General features: G+C 43.7%; 1 protein-coding gene and 1 pseudogene across 1 annotated transcript; both read left to right on the top strand.

The window, feature by feature from the left end:
• Positions 1–4003: 4003 nt before the first annotated feature.
• Positions 4004–13730, top strand: LOC117020208 (DLA class II histocompatibility antigen, DR-1 beta chain-like). The gene is made up of 6 exons (XM_033102523.1): positions 4004–4210; positions 8255–8524; positions 11416–11697; positions 12492–12602; positions 13085–13108; positions 13382–13730. Exons 1-6 carry the CDS (start codon positions 4111–4113, stop codon positions 13393–13395), a joined length of 801 nt encoding a protein of 266 aa, XP_032958414.1. The 5' UTR covers positions 4004–4110; the 3' UTR covers positions 13396–13730.
• A 6889-nt stretch (positions 13731–20619) lies between these two features.
• Positions 20620–24093, top strand: LOC117018591 (elongation factor 2-like; annotated as a pseudogene).
• The last annotated feature ends 263 nt before the right edge of the window (positions 24094–24356 follow it).

Here is a 24356-nt window from a genome sequence, read left to right as displayed (position 1 = left end):
GACTTCCAACACTATGTTGAAAAGCAGAGGTGATAGGGGACAGGTGATAGGGGACAGTTCTTTCCACAAGTTTGGGAAGTTCTCATCAACTATTTGTTTGAATATACTCTCTGTTCCCTTCTCGCTTTCTTCTCCTTCTGGTATGCCCATTATTCTTATATTGCTCTTTCTGAAGGAGTCAGAAAATACTTGTAGAGTTCTTTCATTTCTTTTAACTCTCAAATCTGTCTCTTCTCCCATTTGGTTCATTTTCAGATTTCTATCTTCGACATCACTGATTATTTCTTCCATCTGGTCAGCTCTATTACCTAAACTGGCTATTTCATTCTTCATTTCTTGTATTGACTTCTTAATCTTCAGAAATTCTATTTGGTTCTTTTTTAAAATTTCAATCTCATTGGCAAAACATTCATTTTGTTCTTTGATTGTGTTTCTGAGTTCATTAAACTGCTTCTCTGTGTTTTCTTGCATCTCGTTGAGTTTTTTCAGAACTGCAATCTTGAATTCTCTGTCATTTAAGTCACATAGTTCCATGTCTTGAAGTTCATTTTCTGGAGACTTTCATTTTCTTTCTGAGCTGCCTTGCTACCTTGATTATTCATGGCAATTAGCGAATTATTATTTCTCTTCCTAGGCATCTACAGGAGTGGGTTCTGCAACAGGTTGGTAGGAAGAGGTCTTTCCTTTGCATTCCAGTAGATGTTGGTAGAATGCTTTATTTTCTTTCCAACGGCAGCCTTTTATTCTCTCTCACGCTGTAGTGTTATATTTTATCTGCACTGTTCTGGCTTCTCACACATTGGGGGAATTCCCTGGAAGATGAGCTTCTCCTCTGTGAGCAGGTTGCCTGATTCTCAGGGAACTGCTCCGTTGGGGTTGTGAAAAGTTTCTGCAGTTCTGAAGCTCTTCCTGCACCAGATTCAGGGCCTGTGTGTTTCAGAAGCTCTATTTACCATTGCAGAGATCTATCCCGATAGGTGGTGGTGCAGGCAGGGCGGGTTGTACAAAATGGCGGAAGATGGCTGCCACCACCAGTACTGCCTGTCCTGCACTCAGGGCTCCCTCCCCTTCGCTGGAACTAGTTGGGCTGTGAGTCGTGGCTGTGGGCCACAGTCCTTAGAACTGCAAATATTCTGTCCTTTTGATCTGACACTACTACTGTTCCACTTCCAGCACTGCGCAGGTGGGGCAGGGCGAGCTCTGGGAGGGTAGGAAGGTGGCAGCTAGGCTCAGTGCCTAAGGCTTCCGTTCTCTGCTCAGCAGTGAGGGTTTAAACCACTGTTTTCATCCTTCTTCCCTCAGTCTTTGCTCTGAGGTCTCTGCCAGGAGCGTTGGGTTCAGCCCAATATATGCTGTCCCCTCAGCCCTGTGGGCCATAAATGGAGCCCTCGCAGGCTGAATTTTACCCTCTCCCACAGCTGCAGTATTACCGGAATGCATGGAGCTCGGAGCTCCACGGGGTCTGTCCTGTGCCTGCGCTGCACACTTCTCAGCACTGCCCACTTCCCTCCTTCCCTGCTCACACAATTTGCCCACATTTAGATTATTTCAGTTGCACATCTTTTAGTCTTGCCTGTCTGCTGTGTGGGGAGTCCTTTGTGGAATTATAGTTGTTTAATTTTTTGTAAATTCCAGGGGAAAGTTCAAGAGGCTCACCTCACGCTGCCATTTCTAAGAAATCATCTGATACGAATAGTTTTAATATAAGATACTATTCTCTTCAGAAATTGAATATAAGGTGATAAGATGCAATGGCTAAGCTTATGGGGTTTGGAAACACAATCACTTGGCTCAATCTAGAGTGTCCTATTTACTACTGTAGCTGTGTATCCTTGCAAAGGTTGTTTAACTTCCATCATTTTATTCTCTCCATCAGTAGGGATGAAAAAGGTGAGCATTTTAGTTTGTAACCCGAATTATACAAGGAATTTTTACACATCATATTTTATTTAATCCTCACATCATCTCACTTATCTCACTGAGATGATGTGAGGATTAAATAAAATATGATGTATAAAAATCCCTTGTATAATTTTGGGCACAAACTAAAATGCTCAAAAATTGCTCAATAAATATTAATCATTTTCATTGTAGCCTGTGAGAACTCTGTCACTAGAAATATCAAGGCACATAAGAAAGGACTGTGTATCAGAACTGTGATGGAGTATAAATTAGTGCAGAACTTAAGATATATAGTTGTCATTTAAAGTCCATTCTAAATCTGAGATATACATTTATATTAGTATAGTATATAATAATCTAAATGTAGAATTATATAATTACATCAAAGGATATAACTCATAGTTTTTCCATAGTATTGTATTCCCTGAACATTCTATAATGCATTCATTTGCAAAGTCTTCTTATATGTTTCCTTAAGATAAGCAAGAGAAGGTGAATAATAAGGGGATATATCTCCCAATAAACTGACAAAATCGTAATGTGGACCAGAAGTAAGGAACTGAATGTTTTTCACATGAAATATTAATTATTCTAAAGCAGAGCTGTTGTGCCAAAGGCTGACTTTGAAACTTTATCAGTTTCTCAGCCCTCCAGATACTTTGATTTGGACAATTGGCTTTATCACATTGTTAAGTGTTATACAAAGGTACTGTGGGGACAGAGCCAGGAGTGCAGTTTCCAGGCTCTCAGCCTCACGTGAAAAGGTGGTGGCTCGGGTAGTAAATGGCCATCAACTGTGATTGGATGGCCATCAGCTGTGGCTAGTTGGCCGTCAGCTGTAACCAGTGAGCTAATGGCCACTAATATAATTGCCGTGGCTATGCTGGCAGAAAACGGGGGCTAGCAAGAAGGTGGTGGCTGATAAGCACGGATTGAGGAGTGTGGCGGAGTGTGGTGGAGTGTGGATTGAGGATTCTGTGGCTCCTGCTTCCTGTGTCTCCAACCCAGCCGTCAGCGAGAATATAGTGGTATGACTCCCCTATCTATGGCTCCGTGGGTGTTCCTTTTTGGCCTCACCATGTCGTGTGTTCTTATGTGGGGAGCGGGACCAGTGTCATGCAGGGTGTCAGGCGGGGTCTCCACTCCCGCTCCCCACACAAGAACACAGGATATGGTGAGGTCAAAAAGGAACACCCACGGAGCCATAGGTAGGGGAGTCATACCACTATAGTCTCACTGGCAGCTGGGTTGGAGGCCCAGGAAGCAGGAGCCACATTGTCCACAACCCGCCGTCCTAACAGCAATCCGCGCTTGCCAGCCACCACCTTCTTGCTAGCCCCCGTTTTCTGCTAGTGTAGCCACAGCAGTTATATTAGTGGCCAATGGCTCACTGGTTACAGTTGACGATCAACTAGCTACAGTTGATGGTCATCCAATCACAGTTGATGGCCATTTACTACCCGAGCCAGCACCTTTCCACGTGAGGCCGAGAGCCTGGAAACTGCGCTCCTGGCTCTGTCCCCACAACCAGAGACCCCGCCTGACACCCTGCATGACAGGTACTATTAAGACCCTCTATGCCACAATCTTAGATCGCCTTCCCTAATCCCCTTTCTTTATGTGTATTCTTTATGTGTACTCAGTGACAGCATCAGGGGACACACCTGGAAAACCCTTTCACTCAGGTTAATTTATTGACCAACTCTCAATTTCCTTCAGTTGACCAGAGACATCCCTTCCCGTGAGGAGGTGCAGACTACACTCTCCAATCCACAGCTGTAAATCAGTCACATCATCAGTTATAGGGGAGGCTGCTCCGCGAGGTGTCCACAGAATCACAGAAATCCACTATTGAAATACCTGGAAGACCGCAGTGCCTTCATTTAATCTGTGAGAGGTTAAGTATTTCCCCAAATGTACAACTGTATACAACTGGATCAAGCCTTTAAAGCACTAAGTTAAAACAATCTTTTTAACGCAGGAAATTCTAAGTTTCAGAAGAGGACCTTCACACTGAATCTCTGCCCAGCAACTGATGATGCTATTCATCTCTGATGTTGATTGGTTCTCCCACTCTGTTATTCAATTCAGGAACAGAGAAATGAGTGCCTTGGTTTCTGTTATTTGGGCTGAGGCTGGAGGAAGGCCATAGTCCCCTCTGACTGAGACTCGCCTGTTCCCTGTGCCCTGTCCTCTCCGTTCTCCAGCATGGTGTGCCTGTGGTTCCCCAGCGGCTCCTGGACAGCAGCTCTGACCGTGATACTGATGGGGCTGAGCCCTCCCCTGGCCTGGGCCAGGGACCCCCCACGTAAGTGCACACCTTGGGGGGTGAGCTGTTGTGCGGTGGGGGAAGGAAGGGAGTTAACTTTGTCACTGTGTCCAGACCACGTCCCTTAGAAAACTGTGACACTTTCTTCAGTGACCGCATATATTTATCACATGGATCCCAATGTTTTCCACAACCAAAGGAGCCTGCCTGCTTGTCCTCTACGAGAGCTGTGTTAGGGCCTGTGTGTGTGAGTGTGTGTGTGTGTGTGTGTGTGTGTGTGTGTGTCAACTCTCTTCCAATAAAACCTCTCTAGCCTTGCATCCCATTCCCTTGGGACCTTGAGAAGATTTAGAAATGATGATGTCAAGATACTTCCCCATCCAGTGATTCCCTTTATTATGTTGAGTTGTCCTAGAAACGGGAAAGTTTCTCTCAAAATTTGATGGGAAGTCAAAAGGAATTAGAAGGGCCTCTCCTCGAAGATGCTGTGTTGTGGCCTCAGCAGGACCTGTGACGTTGGTGCCTCTCCCTAATACGGGGGATGGATCAAGCGGTCTCCCAATGATCTTTCCTTTCTCCCTGAACCCCAATGTTTATACAGCCTGTATCCCTAATAAGGGAGGCTCTCGGACAGAAGGTGGGGTGAGTGCCCTCTGTTCCTCCATAGAAAGCGCCCGGCAGCGGAAGCAGAGACCCTTACGACGGGGGCTGAGCCTGTCGATGAGGGGCGTCTGGGGGGTGTTCTCTGAAGCCTTGAAGAACTCCAGGCACCTTCTGAAAGCCTGGCCAGGTTCAGGTTCATTATGAATCTATTTTGAACCTTTGTAACTATCAGTTTCTCGTACATCTGCCATTTTTCTGGCCTGAGCATAGAAAAAGTTTCAACTAGTAGAGGACAAATTATACGAAATTGTTTGTGTAATAAAAAGTAGTCAAATATCAGCAATTTCTTATGGTTCAAACTCCACACCCTGAATGCTGAGAGAATGTGAAGTTTTCTTACGTCCCACAGGCTGAAAGCCAGTAACCAAGTCAGTGGGACTCATTGGCCTCCTGGGGTCTTGGCCCCACATTCCATAGGTTCACTTGTCTTGTCCTCGCTTTTCCTTAATTAGCCATGCTTGGTTACCTTTACTTCCAGTTCCTCCCTGTTGTTTCCCAAGCTATGTCATGACTTTTCCCGAGAATCTCCGAAGTTTGCACAGCCCTCAGCACTATAACAGATGTATCAGATGAGATGAAATTTTATCTGTTTCTTAAAATACCATTTCCTTACCTGTGACGTTTCTTCCAACTAGTAGGAGGAGAAAGAGGAAGTTTGTGTAAATTTCTCACACGAAGAGGAAGGGATATAATGTGTCATCAGAATAAAAAACTGTTGGGGCTTGAGCCCCTTCTTGCTTTCCAGGATCCCCACAATGATCAACTCCCAGCACCCCAGGTTTACTCACTTAGACTACAGGTACCCATCTGAGCAACATTTCTGTACTGGGCTGTTCTAGGCTCAGAAAATTCTATTTGAATAAGATAGAAAAGTCCCCTATCATGGAACTTACCTAATGTCAGGGGACAAAGTACAATAAACATTTAACAAAGAAAAAAATTTCAGGAGCAATATGCACTCTGAAAAAAAAAAAATCAGGATTATGGGACAGAGAGAATTGGATTCACCTGACTTCAGTTCAAGTGGCTGGGGAGCTCTGCCTGAGAAAGTGACATTTAGAGACATTTGAGACATGAATGGTGAGAAGCCAGCCATGTGAAGACCTAAGGGACAAGTGTTCCAGAGAGAGGGACTAAGGGAAAGGACAAAGTGTGGGAAGATGTGTGCTGTGTTTACGGGTCAGGAAGGCTGAGGTGGCTGAAGGGGAGTGAGACTTGTCTTCACTCCCGCGTTTCCACAACTCGGAATGCCCCACAGAAGCCTCCCTGTCAGTGCTCAGGATATATATATTTTATGTCAGCAGACTGCCTTGTTCAGATTTTTAGCTGATAAGCTTCTACATATATTGAAGTTTGATATGATTTTCTTCTCATAATGACATAGTTTTCAAAGTCTTCATTTACTAGGCCATTTGAAAAGGTGGATATAGCCTAAAGTCTGTGCCAAACATTTCTTAAAGTTGATTTATTAATTATTAGCTCCATAATAAACATTAGCAGCTGACCTCTTTCAGAAAGCTGTGGATTTGTAGGCATCTATAAACCTCAGTAAGAACAGAGTTTAAAAATTGTTTATACTTGCTCTTCATGAGACAAGAAATTCCTTGGTTCTAAAATTTCAACAGAGCTATCATACTGGGGGAAATGAAAACCCAGAACTTTACTTGTTATAAGAAGCTCACGAGAGCTGTATGTGGAGCAATTGTACGGGGACAGTCACGTTTTAGAGTTTTCTCACAGCCCAACTCGCCTGCACTGAACATAAGCCACTGACACAGGCGGTTACTGAACCAGCTAGAAAATATCTGTCTGGTTTTTCATGTTTCCTTCTTTGAACATAATGCACATGTAAAATGCCTACGCCTTTCAGGTATCCTGGATTTGGGCTTTTTCCAGTCACTGCCCACTGTGTTTTGGGGGAGCCTGCAGCGTGAGCACACTCAGGAACAGTCATCTTTTGGTTGGGATCAGAATAGCTTTCGTACTTTCTTGTTAAACACTGTGGATGGTTTCTTAGGGTCTAGTCGCAGTGCTGAGCTATTTTTCCAGCAAAATACATTTGTTCAGGACCAAGGTTTTTATCACATATAATATTGGCCAGTTTTTCAGTGTGATTCTCAGCTGCTTCATAATTACCAGCAGCTTTTTCAACCACAGATTTTTCAGATGGTTTAAGTCATAAACTGTGACCACCACAAGTATTTTTCGGTAAAATGTATCCAACTTTTTCAGTAATTCTATTCTATTGATAAAGTCAGATGCTCCCATTTATTTGTCTCACTTTCAACCACAGAATTTTTTAAATCTCTTTCTGAAATCTTCTTAGTTCAGTTAAACATAAACTGCAGAAGCACATGTGGCCATTTGACCGATAAGAGCTCTGAGACCTGTCTGACTCTCTTTGCCTCATCAGGTCAGATTTACCATGTGAGTTGGCCCCACAGATTTGATTCTCTCCGATTTCTGGATTTGGAAATTCAAATAGGGGATTGTGGGCCTGTACTGAATCACAGGTCTAGTCTCCTTAAACGCATCAGTAGTCTCCTGATACATTTAGTATAAAGTCACACCCTAACGTCACCCACAGGCTTTGCAGCACCAGCTCCACCTGACTTCTCCAGGCTAACCTCTCACCCCTTCCTCTCACTGCCTGTGCTTCAGGGAACGGGTTGCTTCCGGTTTCTGGCGGAAGTCCATCAGTTCTTTCAGGCTTTTACACGTGGTATTACCTTTACCAGAAACGTGCCTCCCTTCTACACACACACACGCGTGTGCGCGTAATTCTCCAGCTCACACCAATCTAACCTTTCTTGTTACATTTTAAATGTCACTCAGGGACCCCTTCCCTGCACCCTACTGTAGTTTAGATCATCCCACTATTCTCTGTTCTAGAACTTTTCCTCTGACATTTCTCCCTCCCGTGTGAATTGTGTGTGGTGGGTTTTGTTCCTCACTTGCACTGGATGTTAAGCTCCAGGAGTGGAGAGACGTGGGGTTTCCTTCCTCGGTCCCCGCGCAGTAAGGATATGTTTATGGAACGAAGCAGGCGGTGCACGTGTAAGGAGCAGCCGTGGGATGGGGAGCGGGGCGGTGTGTGTAGTGTGGAGGCTTCTAGAAGGAGGTGGCGCAGGAGGCGGTGGAGGGACGCACCCCTGCCCCGCTCCCCCGTGGGCGCCTGCAGCCCAGCACGGAGCCCAGTGGATCCCAGAGCCCCCGGGTCCGAGGGGTTTTCTCAGCCCCGCCGCCCCCCTCCCGCACCGCGGGCGGATTAAAGATGAACCGGTGGATGGCGGGGTGGGGGCGCCCGCGGGGCCATCAAAGGGGGCGTCCTCGTGTCCCCACCCGACCTGGGCGCCCCGCGTGGGGGGGCGTCGCCGTCAGTGTGTAACCTGTGTGACCGGATCCTTCCTGTCCCCACAGCACATTTCTTGGAGCACGCTAAGTCCGAGTGTCATTTCACCAACGGGACGCAGCAGGTGCGGTACGTGCAGAGATACATCTACAACGGGGAGGAGGCCCTGCGCTTCGACAGCGACGTGGGGGAGTACCGCGCGGTGACCGAGCTGGGGCGGCCCAGCGCCGAGTACTGGAACAGCCAGAAGGACGAACTGGAGCGGAGGCGGGCGGAGGTGGACAGGTTCTGCAGACACAACTACGAGGGGTTTGATAACTTCTTGGTGCATCGGCGAGGTGAGCGCGGCGGGGGCGGCGTGTGTGTGTGTGTGTGTGTGTGTGTGTGTGTGTGTGTGTGGTCAGTGGGTGAGTGTGTAGGACTGTGCGCGAGCACAATTGTGAGGGGACATGTGAGGGCGCCTTGTCTGAGACAGTGTGATGTCCGTGTGTGATTGTGAGGCGAGGGAGTGAGGGGTGCGTGTGCGCTGAGGTGGGACAGAGAGTGTGTGTGGTGGGGGGTGGCCTGGGGTGTGAGGACCCGGAGGGACAGTGGAGGTGTGAGGACCCCGGGGGAGAGTGGGGCTGTGCTGGAGGGAGGCTTCAAGGGACCACGGTGGCCACTGTGGACAGGTGACATGGGGGAGAGCGGCAATGCAGGGACAGGAGGTGGAGGAAGCATTGATGGGGGGGTCAGAGGTGAGGGAAGGGAAATTTACGGTGGTGTCTGTGGTCGGGCGGAGGTTTAGGGGAGCAGAGATGAGGAATGTGAGGGGGGCATGTGAGGCCGTGAGTCACCGTCTGTCTTGGCTACACGGCTCCTTAATTCTGAAACCATTCGAATAAGGGTGCTGTGTTTGTGCATAAACATTTCATTGAGAAAAACTGTTAGACTAATTTTTGAGGAGTGGGGGGAACCTCTGAGCCACCTCTGATCTTTCTGAGGCTTCTTTTAGTTCTAAATTTCCTGTGTTTTTCCTTAGTATATGTATTTTTACATAGTTGAAATGATTATGAAACCAGCTTTTCGAATTATAATTTTGTTACTTGTACCGATAGTACTATTTATATAATGCTAGTAGTTCCTAGGTAGTTACATATTATTTTCTTATACAGTTGTAACAATTTACCTCACATTGCCTTGAGTTAGATCTTGTTTCACTATTGCCACTCAGTTGAAAATTAACAGAGTTTTGTTTTTAATTCATATTTCTTTGATTTCTAAAGTTCTTAAACATTTCCCACATAGTTTTGGCTAATTGTTGTTATTGCTTCTGAATTATCTATTGTCTATTATCTCTGACGTCCTCCTGTTTTTCTAGCAATTTTATGTTTCCTATGCAGTATGATTAACACTCTGCTGATATTTGATCCACCATTTTCTCCAGTTTGTGGTTTATATTTTGATTTGGTTCATTATTTTCCATGCTATGAATTTAAACATTTTTATTTAATGAAATTTACTGCAATCTTGTTAGCAATGATTGACTACCAATCTAAATGTATCACTTTGTGGTACTGTAAAAATGTTTTCCCCAGGTTTATCCATCTTTTTTATTTATTTTTAAAATTTCTTTCAGGTGTACACAACAATGTTCTAGTTAGACATTTATCATTTATGTCCCTCACACTGTGTTAACCCCCCGCCCCCGTCCACTACCCCTCTGACATCGCACACAGCCATTACATTTCCACTGTCTCTATTCCTAATGCTGTACTCCGCTTCTAGTAACTATATACAAAATATATATATAAACCTGTAGTTGACATTATTATTGTTCAGCTTCAGCTTCAGGTGTACAGTGCAGTGATCAGGCATCTACATCATCCCTGAGGTGGTCTCCCTAATGAGACAAGTGTCCATCGGATGCCCTAAAAAAATCTTTACATTATTGATTATATGCCCCAAGCTGACTTTCGTATCCCGTGGCAATCTTGTGGTTACTGACTGTGCTTTCTAATCCTCTCCTCTTCCCCTTTATCCCCACCCCCCCCATCTAGCAACCTTCAGTTTTTCCTCTATGTCTCTGAGACTCTTTCTGATTAGTTCATTCATTTATTCTTTTCTTTAGATTCCACGTATAAGTGAGAGCATATGGTATTTGTCTTTGTCTGACTTATCTCACTTAAATGTTCTCTAGGTCCATCCATATTGTCGCAAATGGTAGGATTTCATTCTTGTTTATGGCTGTGTAATACTCCATTGTATATATCCATCTTTTTTATTAAAACAAATTGTATTTACTGAGGCTGGTAGTGTCAGGGATTGTCTAGGACACTACGCACACATATTAATCAGTTCCAGGCCCTGCCCTGAACTCAAATGTTAGCTGCAAATGAGAGACAATTGTAAAATGATAACAATTCCAATAATATATCTGCTTGTTTGCAAAGAAGAGAGAGGAATCCGCTGACTGTAAATATAAGAACCTTTTAAATGTTGTCATGTTTTGCTCCTTTCCCTCTCCTTCAGGACTCAGGCTTTTCTGGCACTCAGCTCACAGAGAATCACCTGTGTCCTTCCTGCTTCCCAGGGTAGAACATTTCTAGGTGTTCTCAGGTGTGAGTGTAGCATTCCCAGGATGTCATGCTCTAGCTCACCATCTACCTGCAGCTGTCCCCCAGTTTATCCACACGCTTTGGCTCATATTCTTCTCTCCAAGTAAATAAGGATAATAAATAGCTAACATATATTGAAGGCTAAATTCCAGGTATTACTTTACATATTTTGGGTGCATTGATCCTCACATAACCCTAAGAGGTAAGTTAGTGTTATCCCCCTTTATAGGTGAGAAAGCTGAGGGAGAGAGGAATGTAAAAATCCTCCCAGGATCACCCAGTAAGAGGCAGAGCCTGGATCTGGACCAGGCAGCCCTGCTCCAGAAATCATGCTTTGAATGAATGCATATGTGCCTTGCAAAGATTTGTAAACACTTCAATTCAACAATGAATAACTACTTCACACTAGGAACATCATACCCACAAATGTCCTCAGCATCTCTCAAATCTAATGGCCCGTGCTGTAAGGACTAGACCCAAGGCTCATGCTGACTCCTGGGGTCACATGGCCCGCTGTGAGGGAGGCCTGCCCGAGACCTGATCTGGGACTGGAGCCTGGCAGCCGGACGGCAGCCACCCAAGCAGACGTCCTCTGTCTTCCTCACGTACTCCCCCCCACTTTTCTCTCCTAGCTGAGCCTACGGTGACTGTATATCCTGCAAAGACCCAGCGCCTGCAGCACCACAACCTCCTGGTCTGCTCCGTGAATGGTTTCTATCCAGGCAACATTGAAGTCCGCTGGTGGCGGAATGGCCAGGAAGAGGAGGCTGGGGTCGTCTCCACGGGCCTGATCCGTAATGGAGACTGGACCTTCCAGACGCTGGTGATGCTGGAAACAGTTCCTCAGCGTGGAGAGGTCTACACCTGCCAAGTGCAGCACCCAAGCCTGACGAGCCCCATCACAGTGGAATGGAGTGAGAAGCTTTCCGACCTCACAAGTGCCTCGCCCACCATGAGGGGACTTTCTTATCCCTGGGTGTCAGGGTTCTCCTCTCCCCGCCCCATGTTTTCATTGGCTCACATTCCCCTGTCCTTCAGCACAGGTCATGGGGGAGCCCAGTGATAGTTTCTATAAATACTGTAGCTCCTGGGGAGGACCAGGTCATGGGGGGGCCCACTGATGGTTTCTATAAATACTGTAGCTCCTGGGGAGGCCCAGGTCATGGGGGGGCCCACTGATGGTTTCTATAAATACTGTCGCTCCTGGGGAGGCCCGATGCCTGGCAGGCAGAGAGGACGTGGCCCCCACTGAGTCTTCTCATGATGTCGCAGCTCATGGTTCTCCCTTGGCCCTGGGCACCAATTGGCACTTCTGCTCTGTTGCTCTGAGTTGTTCACTGTGACCTGAGAAGAGGCACATCCTCTACAATGTGGGGACCTTCCTGACACGAGGAGAGTGCAGTCACTGCTCTGCCTTCTATGAGCTCTGTCACTATAGACAAGTGACCCAACCTCCCTGAGTCCCGGGCTCCTCGTCCATCGATGCTGCAGTAGTGACCCATGTTGGGGTTGTGATGTTTCAATGAATTCAGTGCCCGGTCCTTGTATCTGCTCAGTGAATTTTAAATCTCTTTCCCAGAAATGGCCAATTATTCCAGTTCTTCCAGGGCAGCTTTCTTCCCCATTCTCGAAGTTCTCAATCCCGGGAGTCTCAATGAGAGAACTTGGATTTGGGGGAAAAATCACTAAAAGGAGCTTCTTGTCTCAGGGGCACAGCCTGAATCTGCACAGAGCAAGATGCTGAGTGGCGTTGGGGGCTTCATCCTGGGTCTGCTCTTCCTCGGGGCGGGGCTGTTCGTCTACTTCAGGAATCAGAAAGGTAAGGAACCTGTTGGCGGCTGAAACTCCCCAGCGGCTTTATGGGGGAGGAAATAGGACTTTGCTCGAGTTGGTTCTCTGTATATTGGAGGCCTTGTATGAGGACTTTCTTTCCCCAGTTGACCTCAGATTCCCTGGAAATCCAGAAATCAACAGCCCGTGGTTGGTATATTGAAGTATAAGAGGTGAAGGCCTGTGGAGATGAGAAAATGGTTAACATGCCTGGAGCACTTGGCTCAAGATACTGGGGCAAATGAGGGAAGAGCCATTAGGCTGATGAATTACACGGGATCTGGGCTTGGCACAGAAACTCCATGGGCTCAGGCTCTCAGTTTCTGCTCTCCTCTCTATTCTGGCATCAGGCAACGTGGGTTGTGATGTTAGACATATTTTAGGAGGGGTTTCTGGGGCTGGGAACATTGTGTTTGGGGACAGATTTACCTTTATATCTTTTAAGTATATATCCTTCCTTCTCTTTCTCAGGACACTCTGGACTTCAACCAACAGGTAACGCTGTTTAATCCTCTTTTAGAGACATAATCAGTTTCCCAAGAATAGAAGATAGAGGTGGCAGACGGAGACAGAAATAATGGGAAGCCTTTGGACCTGACTTCTGGTCAGGCCATTTACACTAAAGCTTCTCTCCACTTAGTAAAAGGCTCAGGGAGACCTAGGATTTTCCCCTTCTTACTGCACTGTTACAACACGAGGCCCTGAGAGAGGAGGAAGGGAGCTGCTTGTAGAGTTAGGTCTGGAAAGGACACTGACCTCTGTCTGCAGGACTTCTGAGCTGAAGTGAAGGAGGGGACACTCAGAGAAGAGCCTTCTGGCCCAGCTTCTTCGCAGCATGAAAAGGTTTCCTGCTTGACTCTGATTCAACAAAGAGAGAGCTTCCTCAGGATCTGGTTTGCTCCTGGTTCAGTGACTCTGCAGAACACGTGTCCCCTCCCAGCTCCCTCAGTCCCCACCCATGACCTGGAAGTCCCCCCAGTACTGATTGCAGTACCTTCTCCTCATTCATTCCTGGTCCCCTTTGTATTCAGCCTCACTGTCCCCTGTGCATCCGATCTCACCTTCCGCGCACATTACTTTACAGCATTTTTCTTAAATAAATATGGTGTGAAAATCACCTGCTTCATACAGCTTTAAGGACAAGAAGTACAAAGGAACAAACAGAGGATTTCATCACAATTCAGTAATGGTTTTCATTTATAGTCCTGGATTTGGTCACGTGATAAACAACATTTATTTCTTCCTTTCCTGTTTTTTCTTGGGTTTTTGTGTTCTGTAATTAGCTATATTGAGCTGAACACCCATATCATGCTGTCCTCCGTCTTTGCATTCTTTGAACACCTTTTATTAGATTAAGGGCAGGCTTCAACCCCTCAATCTCTTTTCTGTCTCTCAGATAAAAATCAGTAGCATGCTTACACTTTGGCTTCAGATGCACCCTTCCCCACAAATGGATTCCAGGCCATCAGGACAAAGGCACAACTCTAGTGGAAAAGAAGAATTTCTGAGGCAACCTGTGTGTCACAGGAGAATCCTGTATGGATCTTAGAAACCAGAGACAATGCTAGGAAGCAAGGGGGAAGGTGTGACTACCCAGATGTATATCCAAACAAGGAAATACTCTGCAGCTGGGAGAAAATTTGAAACTGCCGTAAAATAATTTCTAAAATATGTTTGGAGGAAGGCGCAGGAGTTTGTATATATGCAAGCTTTCCTTTAATAAGATATAGGAGGAGAAGAGAAAAATATGGCTATACCCATTTACTTTAGCTACCTAGCTCGCTACTCATATGTATAAATAGAAACAATGGGGAAAAATATAAAAAATTATTGCATATAGGGCAAATTAAAGGTTGAGGGAGATGGAGATGAAAGCTGAACTTTCCTGAATATATTTTATTTAATAGTTTTATCTTGAGAAACATTCAAATATTTTACATAATAGAAAAATTAAGTCAAAAGTTTAAAAAGGCAGTACATACAAACTGAAAATTATAGCAATTGAAACAAACTTGACAAAAAGTATGTGACAGGAAAAAAAGCTAGAAACGTAAATCAAAACATTTTTTGACCCTTGCGTGAAACATTCTGGAACTATAATTGTTAATCAATATATAGTTCTCAATTCTATGAACTTCAGTAACATAAAGGAGTTGGATAAGTTTCAGAGAAAGGCAACTAAATTAGCTAAAAAGATGATGGGTTCTGCTATTATGTTCCATCTGAAGTCAGCTTCAAATGTAAATCAAATCCAAAGAGCAGATCATTGATTCATAAATTAATTTCAAAGTAATATTCATTTAAATACAATTTCTCCACCGTCAGAGACAAGTATCATTTTTAAACAAATTCAAAGCTCATTTTATGCATATTTTAATTATATTTCGTATTATTTGTGCAAAACGTTATCATCCTGGAGAATTTGGTAAGCCAGTGGTAATGTCTGCAGCGTGCATACAGCTGGGGAAAGTTCTGTTTGATTCCAGGGTGGCAACATCACTCTTGCTCTGTTCTTTGAGATGAAGAAATGAGATGTCTCATTTCATTTGAGAACTGTGATGTGAAATTATCAGGTAGAACTAACGTGCATGGCACGCATATTTCAATGGAAATGCTTCCTGCTACTAGTAGCAGAAAAGCCAACCAAATTTGCTTTTCTTGTCTTTAGCTTATTATCTTTTTTTTCTCCCCCTTCTTTCACCTACTGTATCGATAAGTATTATCAATTGCTGTATACAAACTTAATTTTAAGTCTCAATACGTAAGATATACTGCCACAAGCCGGGATGAAGGGGTTAAAGAGTTTTATTACAAAGCGAAAGTAAGTAAGACAAGACAGAGATTAGGGGAATATATCATCATACCACTAACAAGCAAGGAGGCAATTCATCATACCACCAGGGCCCAGTCAATTAGAGTCGCAGAAACAGCACCAGCCCTTCAGCAGCGCGGGCGAAATATCTTGCAGCAGCAGAGGTTTTCTGAGGTTTTGAGGACTTCACCAACAACAGTGACCAGGAGCCAATAAGCAACGTGTAGCAACACGAGGAACTGGTCTGGGATCTGGCTAGGAGCCGGGGCCAGGCCTTGGTACGAGAGTAGATGTATCGGAGCTCGGCCCAGCTGCGCTAAGGCGAAGGCCAGGCTCCACATCCTGTTGTTTTCTTGGTCCTTGGGAGGGTAGCCAATCCTTCCAAGGCCAAGCACGTATCCCAGCCACTGTGAGAGTTTACATCCCCAAATGTCCCCAGGCAGACCTTCATATATTCTATTCCTTACACCTCCCCACCCCACTCCGGTTCAAGCCCTTGTTTCTCAGTGTAGTTGTGTAGGACACAGCTCCCTGGCCCATGCAGGTATTATGGTATTATGAGCCTTGCGCTCCGCTTCTCGTGGCAGCACACAAGGCAGCCCTCGGCAGCCCGTGGCAGCTCACACCAACCTAGGGCTGCTCACGGCCGCCCAGCTTCAGGGACAGCTGCTTCAGGGAGAGCTGTTGTTCACAGTCTTAGCTGTAGAGGGCGTAGCTCACTGGCCCATGTGGGACTCGAACCCTCGATCTCGGGGTTAGGAGCACACCACTCCAACCACCTTGGCCACTGGGCAGACCCCAACTTATTATCTTACATAGCAGATAAACGCAAGATGGGGCATCTCCAGAGTTGGTCAATTCATCAGGCATCACCAGCAATCCTGAGGCTTTGTATTTCATCTTTTTATCATATGTCACATGTGAGCATTACTGAGATGGTAGTAGGATACCTGCCGCAGCTTTTAGGCTTCAGATTCTCTCACAACTTCCAAAGGCAGGAAAAGAGAACTATTTCTTCTCATGTTCTTATAAGGAGCAATTAACTTTACCAGGGTCCTCCTAGCAGACCCACTCCCCACATGGTAGAAGACCCTGGGACACAGACAAAGCTTGATTTGTGGAGAGAGCCTGCCTCCCCTGAAGCAAATGGAAAGAAAAGGAGCAAAATCATATATTTTAGAAAGAAAGAAATGGTAGATGGGGTAGGGGAGAATAATTTTCAGCACGCTAAAACTGTAGTTCCTGGTACTATTACACTGTATTTTTAATTATTTCCTCGTGAAGGCTGATCGATCCCTAATGGGCAGCATAAATTCAAGGTTTTGCAGGTTGTTTTTGTAACACAGAATATTAAATGCCAGCCATAAATCCAACTACCAAAAAAGCACCCAAAAAGACAAAAGTAAGCAAGCTAGAGGATTATTTTTAGAATGTAATATGTGTCATGGCCACTCGCTCATGGGTTGTGAAAGGATTCACAAGGTGCAAAAAAATAGAATTTAGGGGCGGACGGGTGGCTCAGTTGGTCAGAGTGTGAGCTCTGGGTAAGGGGGCTGCCGGTTCGATTCCCACATGGGCCAGCGGGCTACGCCTTCCGCAACTGGAATGAAGTCAATGAGCTGCCGCTCAGCTCCCGGGTGGCCAGATGGCTCAGTTGGTTGGAGTGTGGGCTCTCAAGCACAAGGTTGCCGGTTCAACACCCACAAGGGATGATGGGCTGTGCCCCCTGCAACTGACAATGGCAACTGGACCTGGAGCTGAGCTGCGCCCTCCACAACTAAGACTGAAAGGACAACTTTACTTGGAAAAGTCCCGGAAGTACACACTGTTCCCCAATAAAATACTGTTCCCCTTCCCCAATAAAATCTTTAAAAAAAAAAAAATAGAATTTACAAGGTTTATTTAAGAAGGGAAACACTGGCAGAGCTGTTGCCTGGGCGAAGACTAGAGTAGACAGCTGCCTGAGTTTCTGTACAGCTGGGCTTTTATATTCTCCAAGCAGGATGTAAACTGCTTCAGCCTATAGAGTAGTCCTCTATCGTGTTCAGCTTTGTCCATTGCAGTAGCGGAAGGTTTGGTTAAAAGTCTTACCACAACCTTTGCATACGTTGTGTAGATTTAAGCAAGAGCCACCCTCTGGAGTCAAACGGCTGACCCTAGGCTCAGCCTAGGCTCAATCCTGTGTACCTGTACCTGTCTTATCAATATGCTGATACCTAATTTTATGAGGAAAAAAGTATTTTCGTGGGCATTTTTTTTTGGGGGAAAAAGACACATAATAAGGCATGAATGCTAAGTTTTATAAGATGTTAAAACCTATTATACACCTATTTTAATAAACACATTTTTTTGTTTTAACATTGATTAATTATTGATTAAATACACCAGTAAAACAGCCCAGAATTAGATCCCTGAACACTTAAAGTTTAGTTTAAGACAGAGAGTTTTAAGTTGTTGGTAAGGTGCATCCCACATTCATTCCTTTCAACAGAATGGATCCCTGATGAATAAAATTGAAACATAAAAAGTATAAAATTGATAAAATAGGGGTTATTATTATTTCCATTAGTATCATCATTGAAAGATTATGTTTGAAGATAAAAAGTCTTTCTGATCTCTGATGCATTGCTGATGGAAGTGTATAATGTTACAACCACTTTGGAAAACACTTGAGCAGTTTCCTAAAAAGTTAAACATACATTTGCCATACTACCCAGCAATTCCTCTCCTTGGAATCTACCCAAGAGAAATTTTAAAAAGTTAAATTAAATTTTAAAAAATAATTTAAAAATCATGTTCTCACAAATATATGTGTGTAAAGATTCATAGCAGTATTAGTGCCAATAGTGAAGAACAGAAAACCATCCAAATATCTGTCAGGTAGTGAATGGATAAACAAAATATGCTATATACGTATAATGAAATACCATTCAACAAAATGGTGCAACTGAAAAACAAAAAGGAAATGATTGAGACCTGCTATAACACAGATGAACCTCAATAGTATTACATTAAAGGAAAAGCCAGACACAAAAGACATCCCATAAGGTTCCATTTACATAAAATATCTAGAAAAAGCAAATTTGTAGACACAGAAAGCAGATCGGTGGGTGCCTGGGGCTTGGGATGGGGATGGGATTAGCTGCAAACAGGGAACTTTTGGTGATGGTGGAAATGTTCTAAGACTGGATTGTGGTTGATGGGGTTCACAGCAGCCATCCCAGGATGTGCCACTTTGGCACATGGATGATTTGGAGCTGAAGACAATCAAGGCCCAACAGACTCAGAAAGAGCTTTTTACCTCTCCTTTAACTGCCGAAAGAAGTTAAGTAGGGTGTTTATACCAGGAAGAGAGCTATTAGCAGAGGTAACTTTTTATATCAGAAAGCCTTATCTGTGCAGCAGGGCAAACATTTGTTTACCAAACATTTGCTCTTCCCATCTTCCTGTGATTGTCATCCTTCCCTTTGAAGTCCCAGACCCCTCCCCCCTTCTCAGGATGGCGTACCCACCCCACTTGCCTGACAGTCAGGGAGCCCTCATGTTCTTGTGGAACTCCTGTACAAATGATATGAAATCTGTTTTCCCTCCTGTTACTCTGTCTTAGGCCACTTTAAGCATTAGGCCAGCCAAAGAACCTAGAAGGGAAAAAAGGAAAAAAAGTTCCTGCCTACATACATGGTAATAGCTGTATACATCTACATATTTACTAAATTCATCGAATTTTATAAGTGCAACGATTGTATTTTATGGTATGTAAAATATATCTCAATAAATCTGTTAAAAACAGCCTTTTGAAAAAGAGATCTTTCTCAGCAAGACAAAGTACAAAAGACAAAGAAAAATATATTTGATAAAAATTAAAAATTTCTTTGTATGGAGAAAATAAAATTAAAAGAAATGTGTAAAGCTCAGGGAAAAAACTTGCAACACACATGGTAGACATTGGGTCTTCTTATTATTTAAAATTTCCAAGAAGTCAATAAATAGATGAACAAAAACCAAACAGAAAATTGGGCAAAGAGTGTAGACTATTTATAGAAGAGTATTTAGAATTTAGTCAATAAACATAAAATATGTATTCAAATTCAATAATCAGACAAATTCAAATTCAATTCAAAGTGCAGTGAAATATTTCTTCTTCCAAATTGGCAAATATAATAGTTTTTTCTTTTTAATCAATACTTTAGAAGATTCTATGGGAATGGACTTTTTCCTATACTGTCATTAGGATTGTGAATGGGTGGCAACTGTATCCATTAAATTTCAAAATGCAAGTGCTACATGATTAACAACAAAAATTCGTTTCTAGAGTTTTCTCTTTAAAAAAAAACATACTATGTAAGCCAAAGGAAATATAAAATTAAGTGTTTATTGTACCAGGGTTTGGAGTAATAAAAACATATCCAAATTCTAAAAGAAAAACTGTCAAATTTATCTACATTGAAAAAATTCTGTACATCAAAAAAACTATAAAATAGGCAAAATTACAGTATGCTGCAAGATGGTCTTTGGGTATTGTACATGGTGCTGTGAGCATAAATTGGTATACCCCTTTAGGTAGTTTGGGTACTCTAATGCTTCCATCCTAGGTGTTTACAGTCCCGATAAAGACTCACCTACATGCCCAAGATTACATATAAAAAATATAATAAAAGAGGAAAAATATCATATAGAGAACAGATAAATTAGTGTATAGGCATATTAGGGAGTAATATGTTCACAAAGCTTTAAATAAATAAACTAGCACTATCAACATGGCTAAGAAAAATAATCATAAATCATAGTGCCAGATAGGATAATAAAAGTTACAAGGATCATCACTGCCTGCCACTATCAGAACAAAAATAATGTGTAAACTCAATTAAATAAACTGGAAAAAAATATATTTTTTTATTAGTTTCAGGTGTAAAAAACAATGGTGATTAGATATTTATATGCCTCAGAAAGTAATAACCCCAATAAATCTATTACCCATCTGACACTGTACATAGTTATCAGAATATTAGTGACTATATTCCTTATGCTGTATTATATACATATCCCTGTGACTATACGTATTTTTAAATTCTAGTTGACATTCAATATTATATTAGTTTCAGGTACAGTGTCAGGTGGGTACTAGAAAAAATTATTTTTAAAGACTTCAAAGAGCTATAGATACAAAGAATTCTAACAATGCCAAATGCTGGAGATGGACAATTTCTGCTTAGGTGAGCAGAGACAAGTGCTCACTCATCCCTCGGGTCATCTGCTGAACATCAACATGGGTGGGAGATTGGGCTTGGCACAGAAAGGGAGACTGTGATGGGGGAAGGAGAAACCTAAAACGTCTTAAATAACCCTGTGGGCTTGTGTGATGGATTGGAATCTACAGAGGCCCCAAATATAATATATGGCTACTTTTCCCTGTCAACTGATTCTCTTTCCAGAACTTTTGCTGAGTTCATGGTGGTTGTTTGGGAGTTTGGGAAGCAGATAGAAGGCAGAAAAACTTTTCTATAATTTCATGCAAACAGCATCAGTAAGGAAATCAAAGATATGAACAATACACTTAATTATTTTGACCTAAATGACATTTATAATAGATATGTATATTGACTACATCCAGTAACTACAGCACTAATATTATTTTTTTAAAAGATTTTTATTGGGGAAGGGGAACAGGACTTTATTGGGGAACAGTGTGTACTTCCAGGACTTGTTTTTCCAAGTCAGGTTGTTGTCCTTCCAATCTTAGTTGTGGAGGGCGCAGCTCAGCTCCAGGTCCAGTTGCCATTGCTAGTTGCAGGAGGTGCAGCCCACCATCCCTTGCGGGACTTGCGGGACTCGAGGAGTTGAACTGGCACCATTGTGGTTGAGAGCCCACAGACCCACGTGTGAATCGAACACGCAGCCTTTGGAGTTAGGAGCACAGAACTCCAACCACCTGAGCCACCGGGCCGGCCCCCACAAATATTTTCTTAAATGTCATAAACAAGTCAATGAAATATACCATATGCTATGGTCATAAAACAAGTCTCAGTAAACTTCACAGGATTAAAATCACATAAATATATATGTTTTTTGGCTACTACTGTCTTATTAAATTACAAATCAATAATACTGAGACAATAGCCAAGTTTTGGGAAGTAAAGTAATACATTTCTCAATAACCCATGGCTTATCAAAGAATAAATAAGATGAGAAATTAGAAAATTATTTAAAATAAGGGAATTTGAAAACAGATTTTCAAAATTTAGGATATGCAGTTCCTAGAGGAAAAATATTTTTAAATTAAATTTATTGGGGAGACATTGATTAGTAAAATTATATAGGTTTCAAGTATACATTTCTATATCATCTATATATTGCATGATGTGTTCACCACACAGAGTCAGTTCTCCTTCCATCACCATATTATTGAAGGTGCCATAAAAATGTATACACATTTTAAGAGATATTATCTTAAAATGTGCATGTGTCATTTTTTTGGCACTCTCTGTATTTGACCCCCGTTACTCTTCTTTACCATCCCCTTCCCCCTTATCTTCTGGTACACTAAACTGTTGTCTGTATCTGAGTTTTTATTTCTTTCTTTGTCTTGTTCCTTTGTTGCTTTCAGTTTTATATCCCACATATCAGTGAAATCATATGGTTCTTGACTTTTTCTGTCTATTTTGCTTAGCATGATAATCTCAAGATCCATCCATGTTGTCACAAATGGCAGTATTTCATCTTTTCTTATGGCAGAATAGTATTCCATTGTGTATATATACATCTTCTTTATCCAATCATCTATCAAAGGACATTTTAGTTGTTTTCATGTCTTGGCCACCATAAATAATGTTGTAATGAACATCGGGGTACATATATCTTTCCAGATAAATGTTTTCAGATTTTTTTTTTTTTGGTAGATACACAGGAGAGGGATTGCTGTGTGGGTCATACGGTAATTTTATTCTTAATTTTTTGAGGAACGTCCATACTGTTTTCCATAGCAACTGTACCAATTTACATTCCCACCAACAGTGCACAAGGTCTGACAATTAAGTTCATGAACTTGTTGCAACGATGTTGCTAACCTTTTTTGATATTAGAGGGATTATTCATTATGAATTTGTACCAACTGGACAAACAGTTAACCAAGTTTACTATTTGGAAGTGCTGAAAAGGCTGCGTGAAAAAGTTAGACAAAAACAACCTGAACTTTACACCAACAATTCATGGCTCTTGCATCACGACAATGCACCAGCTCACACGGCACTGTCTGTGAGGGAGTTTTTAGCCAGTAAACAAATATTGGAACACCCTCCCTACTCACCTGATCTGGCCCCCAATGACTTCTTTCTTTACTCAAAAATAAAGGAAATACTGAAAGGAAGACATTTTGATGACAGTTAGGATATCAAGGATAATACGATGACAGCTCTGATGGCCATTCCAGAAAAAGAGTTCCAAAACTGCTCTGAAGGGTGGACTAGGCACTGGTGTCAGTGCATAGCTTCCCAAGGGGAGCACTTTGAAGGTGACCGTAGTGATATTCAGCAATGAGGTACGCAGCACTTTTTCTAGGATGAGTTCGTGAACTTAATTGTCAGACCTCTAATGAGAGCTCCTTTTCCTCCACAGCCTCCTAGAGGAAAATTTATAGATTTAAATATTTATATGATAAAAAGAGACATGCATAAGAAACAGAGATCTAAACTTTTAACATAAGAGTCTAAGAAAAGTAAACTTAACTCTAAAAAGTAGAATAAAGGAAATAATAAAGGTAAAAGAATATACAATTGGAAATAGATGCATATGCCGAGGACATCCACAAGGGCGAGGTGTTCACCCACCAGGAGCTCAGGCAGTGGGCCCGGTACCTGGCGGAGAAGTACGAGTGGGACGTGGCCGAGACCCGCAAGATGTGGTCCTTCCGGCCCGATGGCACTGGGCCCAGCATCCTCACCGACGTCACCAAGGGTGTGCGGCGCCTCAGTGAGATCAAGGACAGCGTGGTGGCCAGCTTCCAGTGGCCACTAAAGGGGGAACACGAGGGGCACACGCGGGCTGTGCGCTTCTATGTCACTATGTAACGCTGCGCGCTAATACCGCCCACCGCGGCGGGGGGGTGGAGGGGGGTCACCAGATCAACCCCACCTGCCAGGCGCTGCCTCTATGCCAGCGTGCTGACCGCCCAGCCTCAGCTTATGGAGCCCTTCTACTTTGTGGAGATCCAGTGTCCAGAACACCTACAGCCTCCTGAACAGGAAGCGGGGCCAAGTCTTCGAGACGTCCCAGGGGGTCGCACCCCCATATTTGTCGTGAAGGCCTACCGGCCTGTCAATGGGTCCTTTGGCTTCACCGCCAACCTGAAGCCCAACACGGGTGGCCAGGCCTCCCCTCAGTGCGTGTTTGACTCCTGGCAGATCCTCTCCGGAGGCCCCTTCTTCAACACCAGCAATCCCAGCCCAGTGGTGGCCAGGGTGCGCAAGCACAAAGGCCTGAAGGAAGGCATCCGGCCCTGGCCAACTTCCTGGACTGCCCTTCCTGCAGCCTGCCACCCAGGTGCAGCCCCTCGCTGGCCTACGATCGATCACAAAAGCAAGCCCTCACATTCTCAGGAAGCCTCGAGACTGTCCAGACCAGTGCCACGAGCCCGGCAGGTTCTGGGGCCACTCCGTGCCATTGCTCAATATGAAAACGTGACGCCTCTTCCCATATTTATTTCAAGACTGCAGAGGGAACAGAAATGCCCTAGCTGCAGGGACTTATTTGGCTGGTGGGGAGGTGGGATGGGACACCCAACATTTTTCCCCCCCATTTCAGAGGGAAACTCTTGTCCAAAAGCATTAAGAGGTATATTTGGGTAAATGGCACCTAGTGGATTTTCCCCCAGAAAGGGGAAGGAAGGAGCAGTAGACATTTTTCTTGTACAGAAGCTAGAAAGGCAGGAAGTATTGT

This window comes from Rhinolophus ferrumequinum, chromosome 3, assembly GCF_004115265.2.
Source record: "Rhinolophus ferrumequinum isolate MPI-CBG mRhiFer1 chromosome 3, mRhiFer1_v1.p, whole genome shotgun sequence".
Classification (NCBI taxonomy): Eukaryota; Metazoa; Chordata; class Mammalia; order Chiroptera; family Rhinolophidae; genus Rhinolophus; species Rhinolophus ferrumequinum.
The sequence above is the reverse complement of the archived record's forward strand: the minus strand, read 5'-3'. Positions and strand labels throughout refer to the sequence as shown.

Bases quoted from the DNA above. Each gene is read 5' to 3' on its own strand.
- LOC117020208 (XM_033102523.1), top strand. From the start codon at position 4,111: ATGGTGTGCCTGTGGTTCCCCAGCGGCTCCTGGACAGCAGCTCTGACC. The intron at 8,525-11,415 runs GTGAGCGCGGCG...TTTCTCTCCTAG, and splicing joins CTTCTTGGTGCATCGGCGAG to CTGAGCCTACGGTGACTGTA. The intron at 11,698-12,491 runs GTGAGAAGCTTT...TTCTTGTCTCAG, and splicing joins CCCCATCACAGTGGAATGGA to GGGCACAGCCTGAATCTGCA.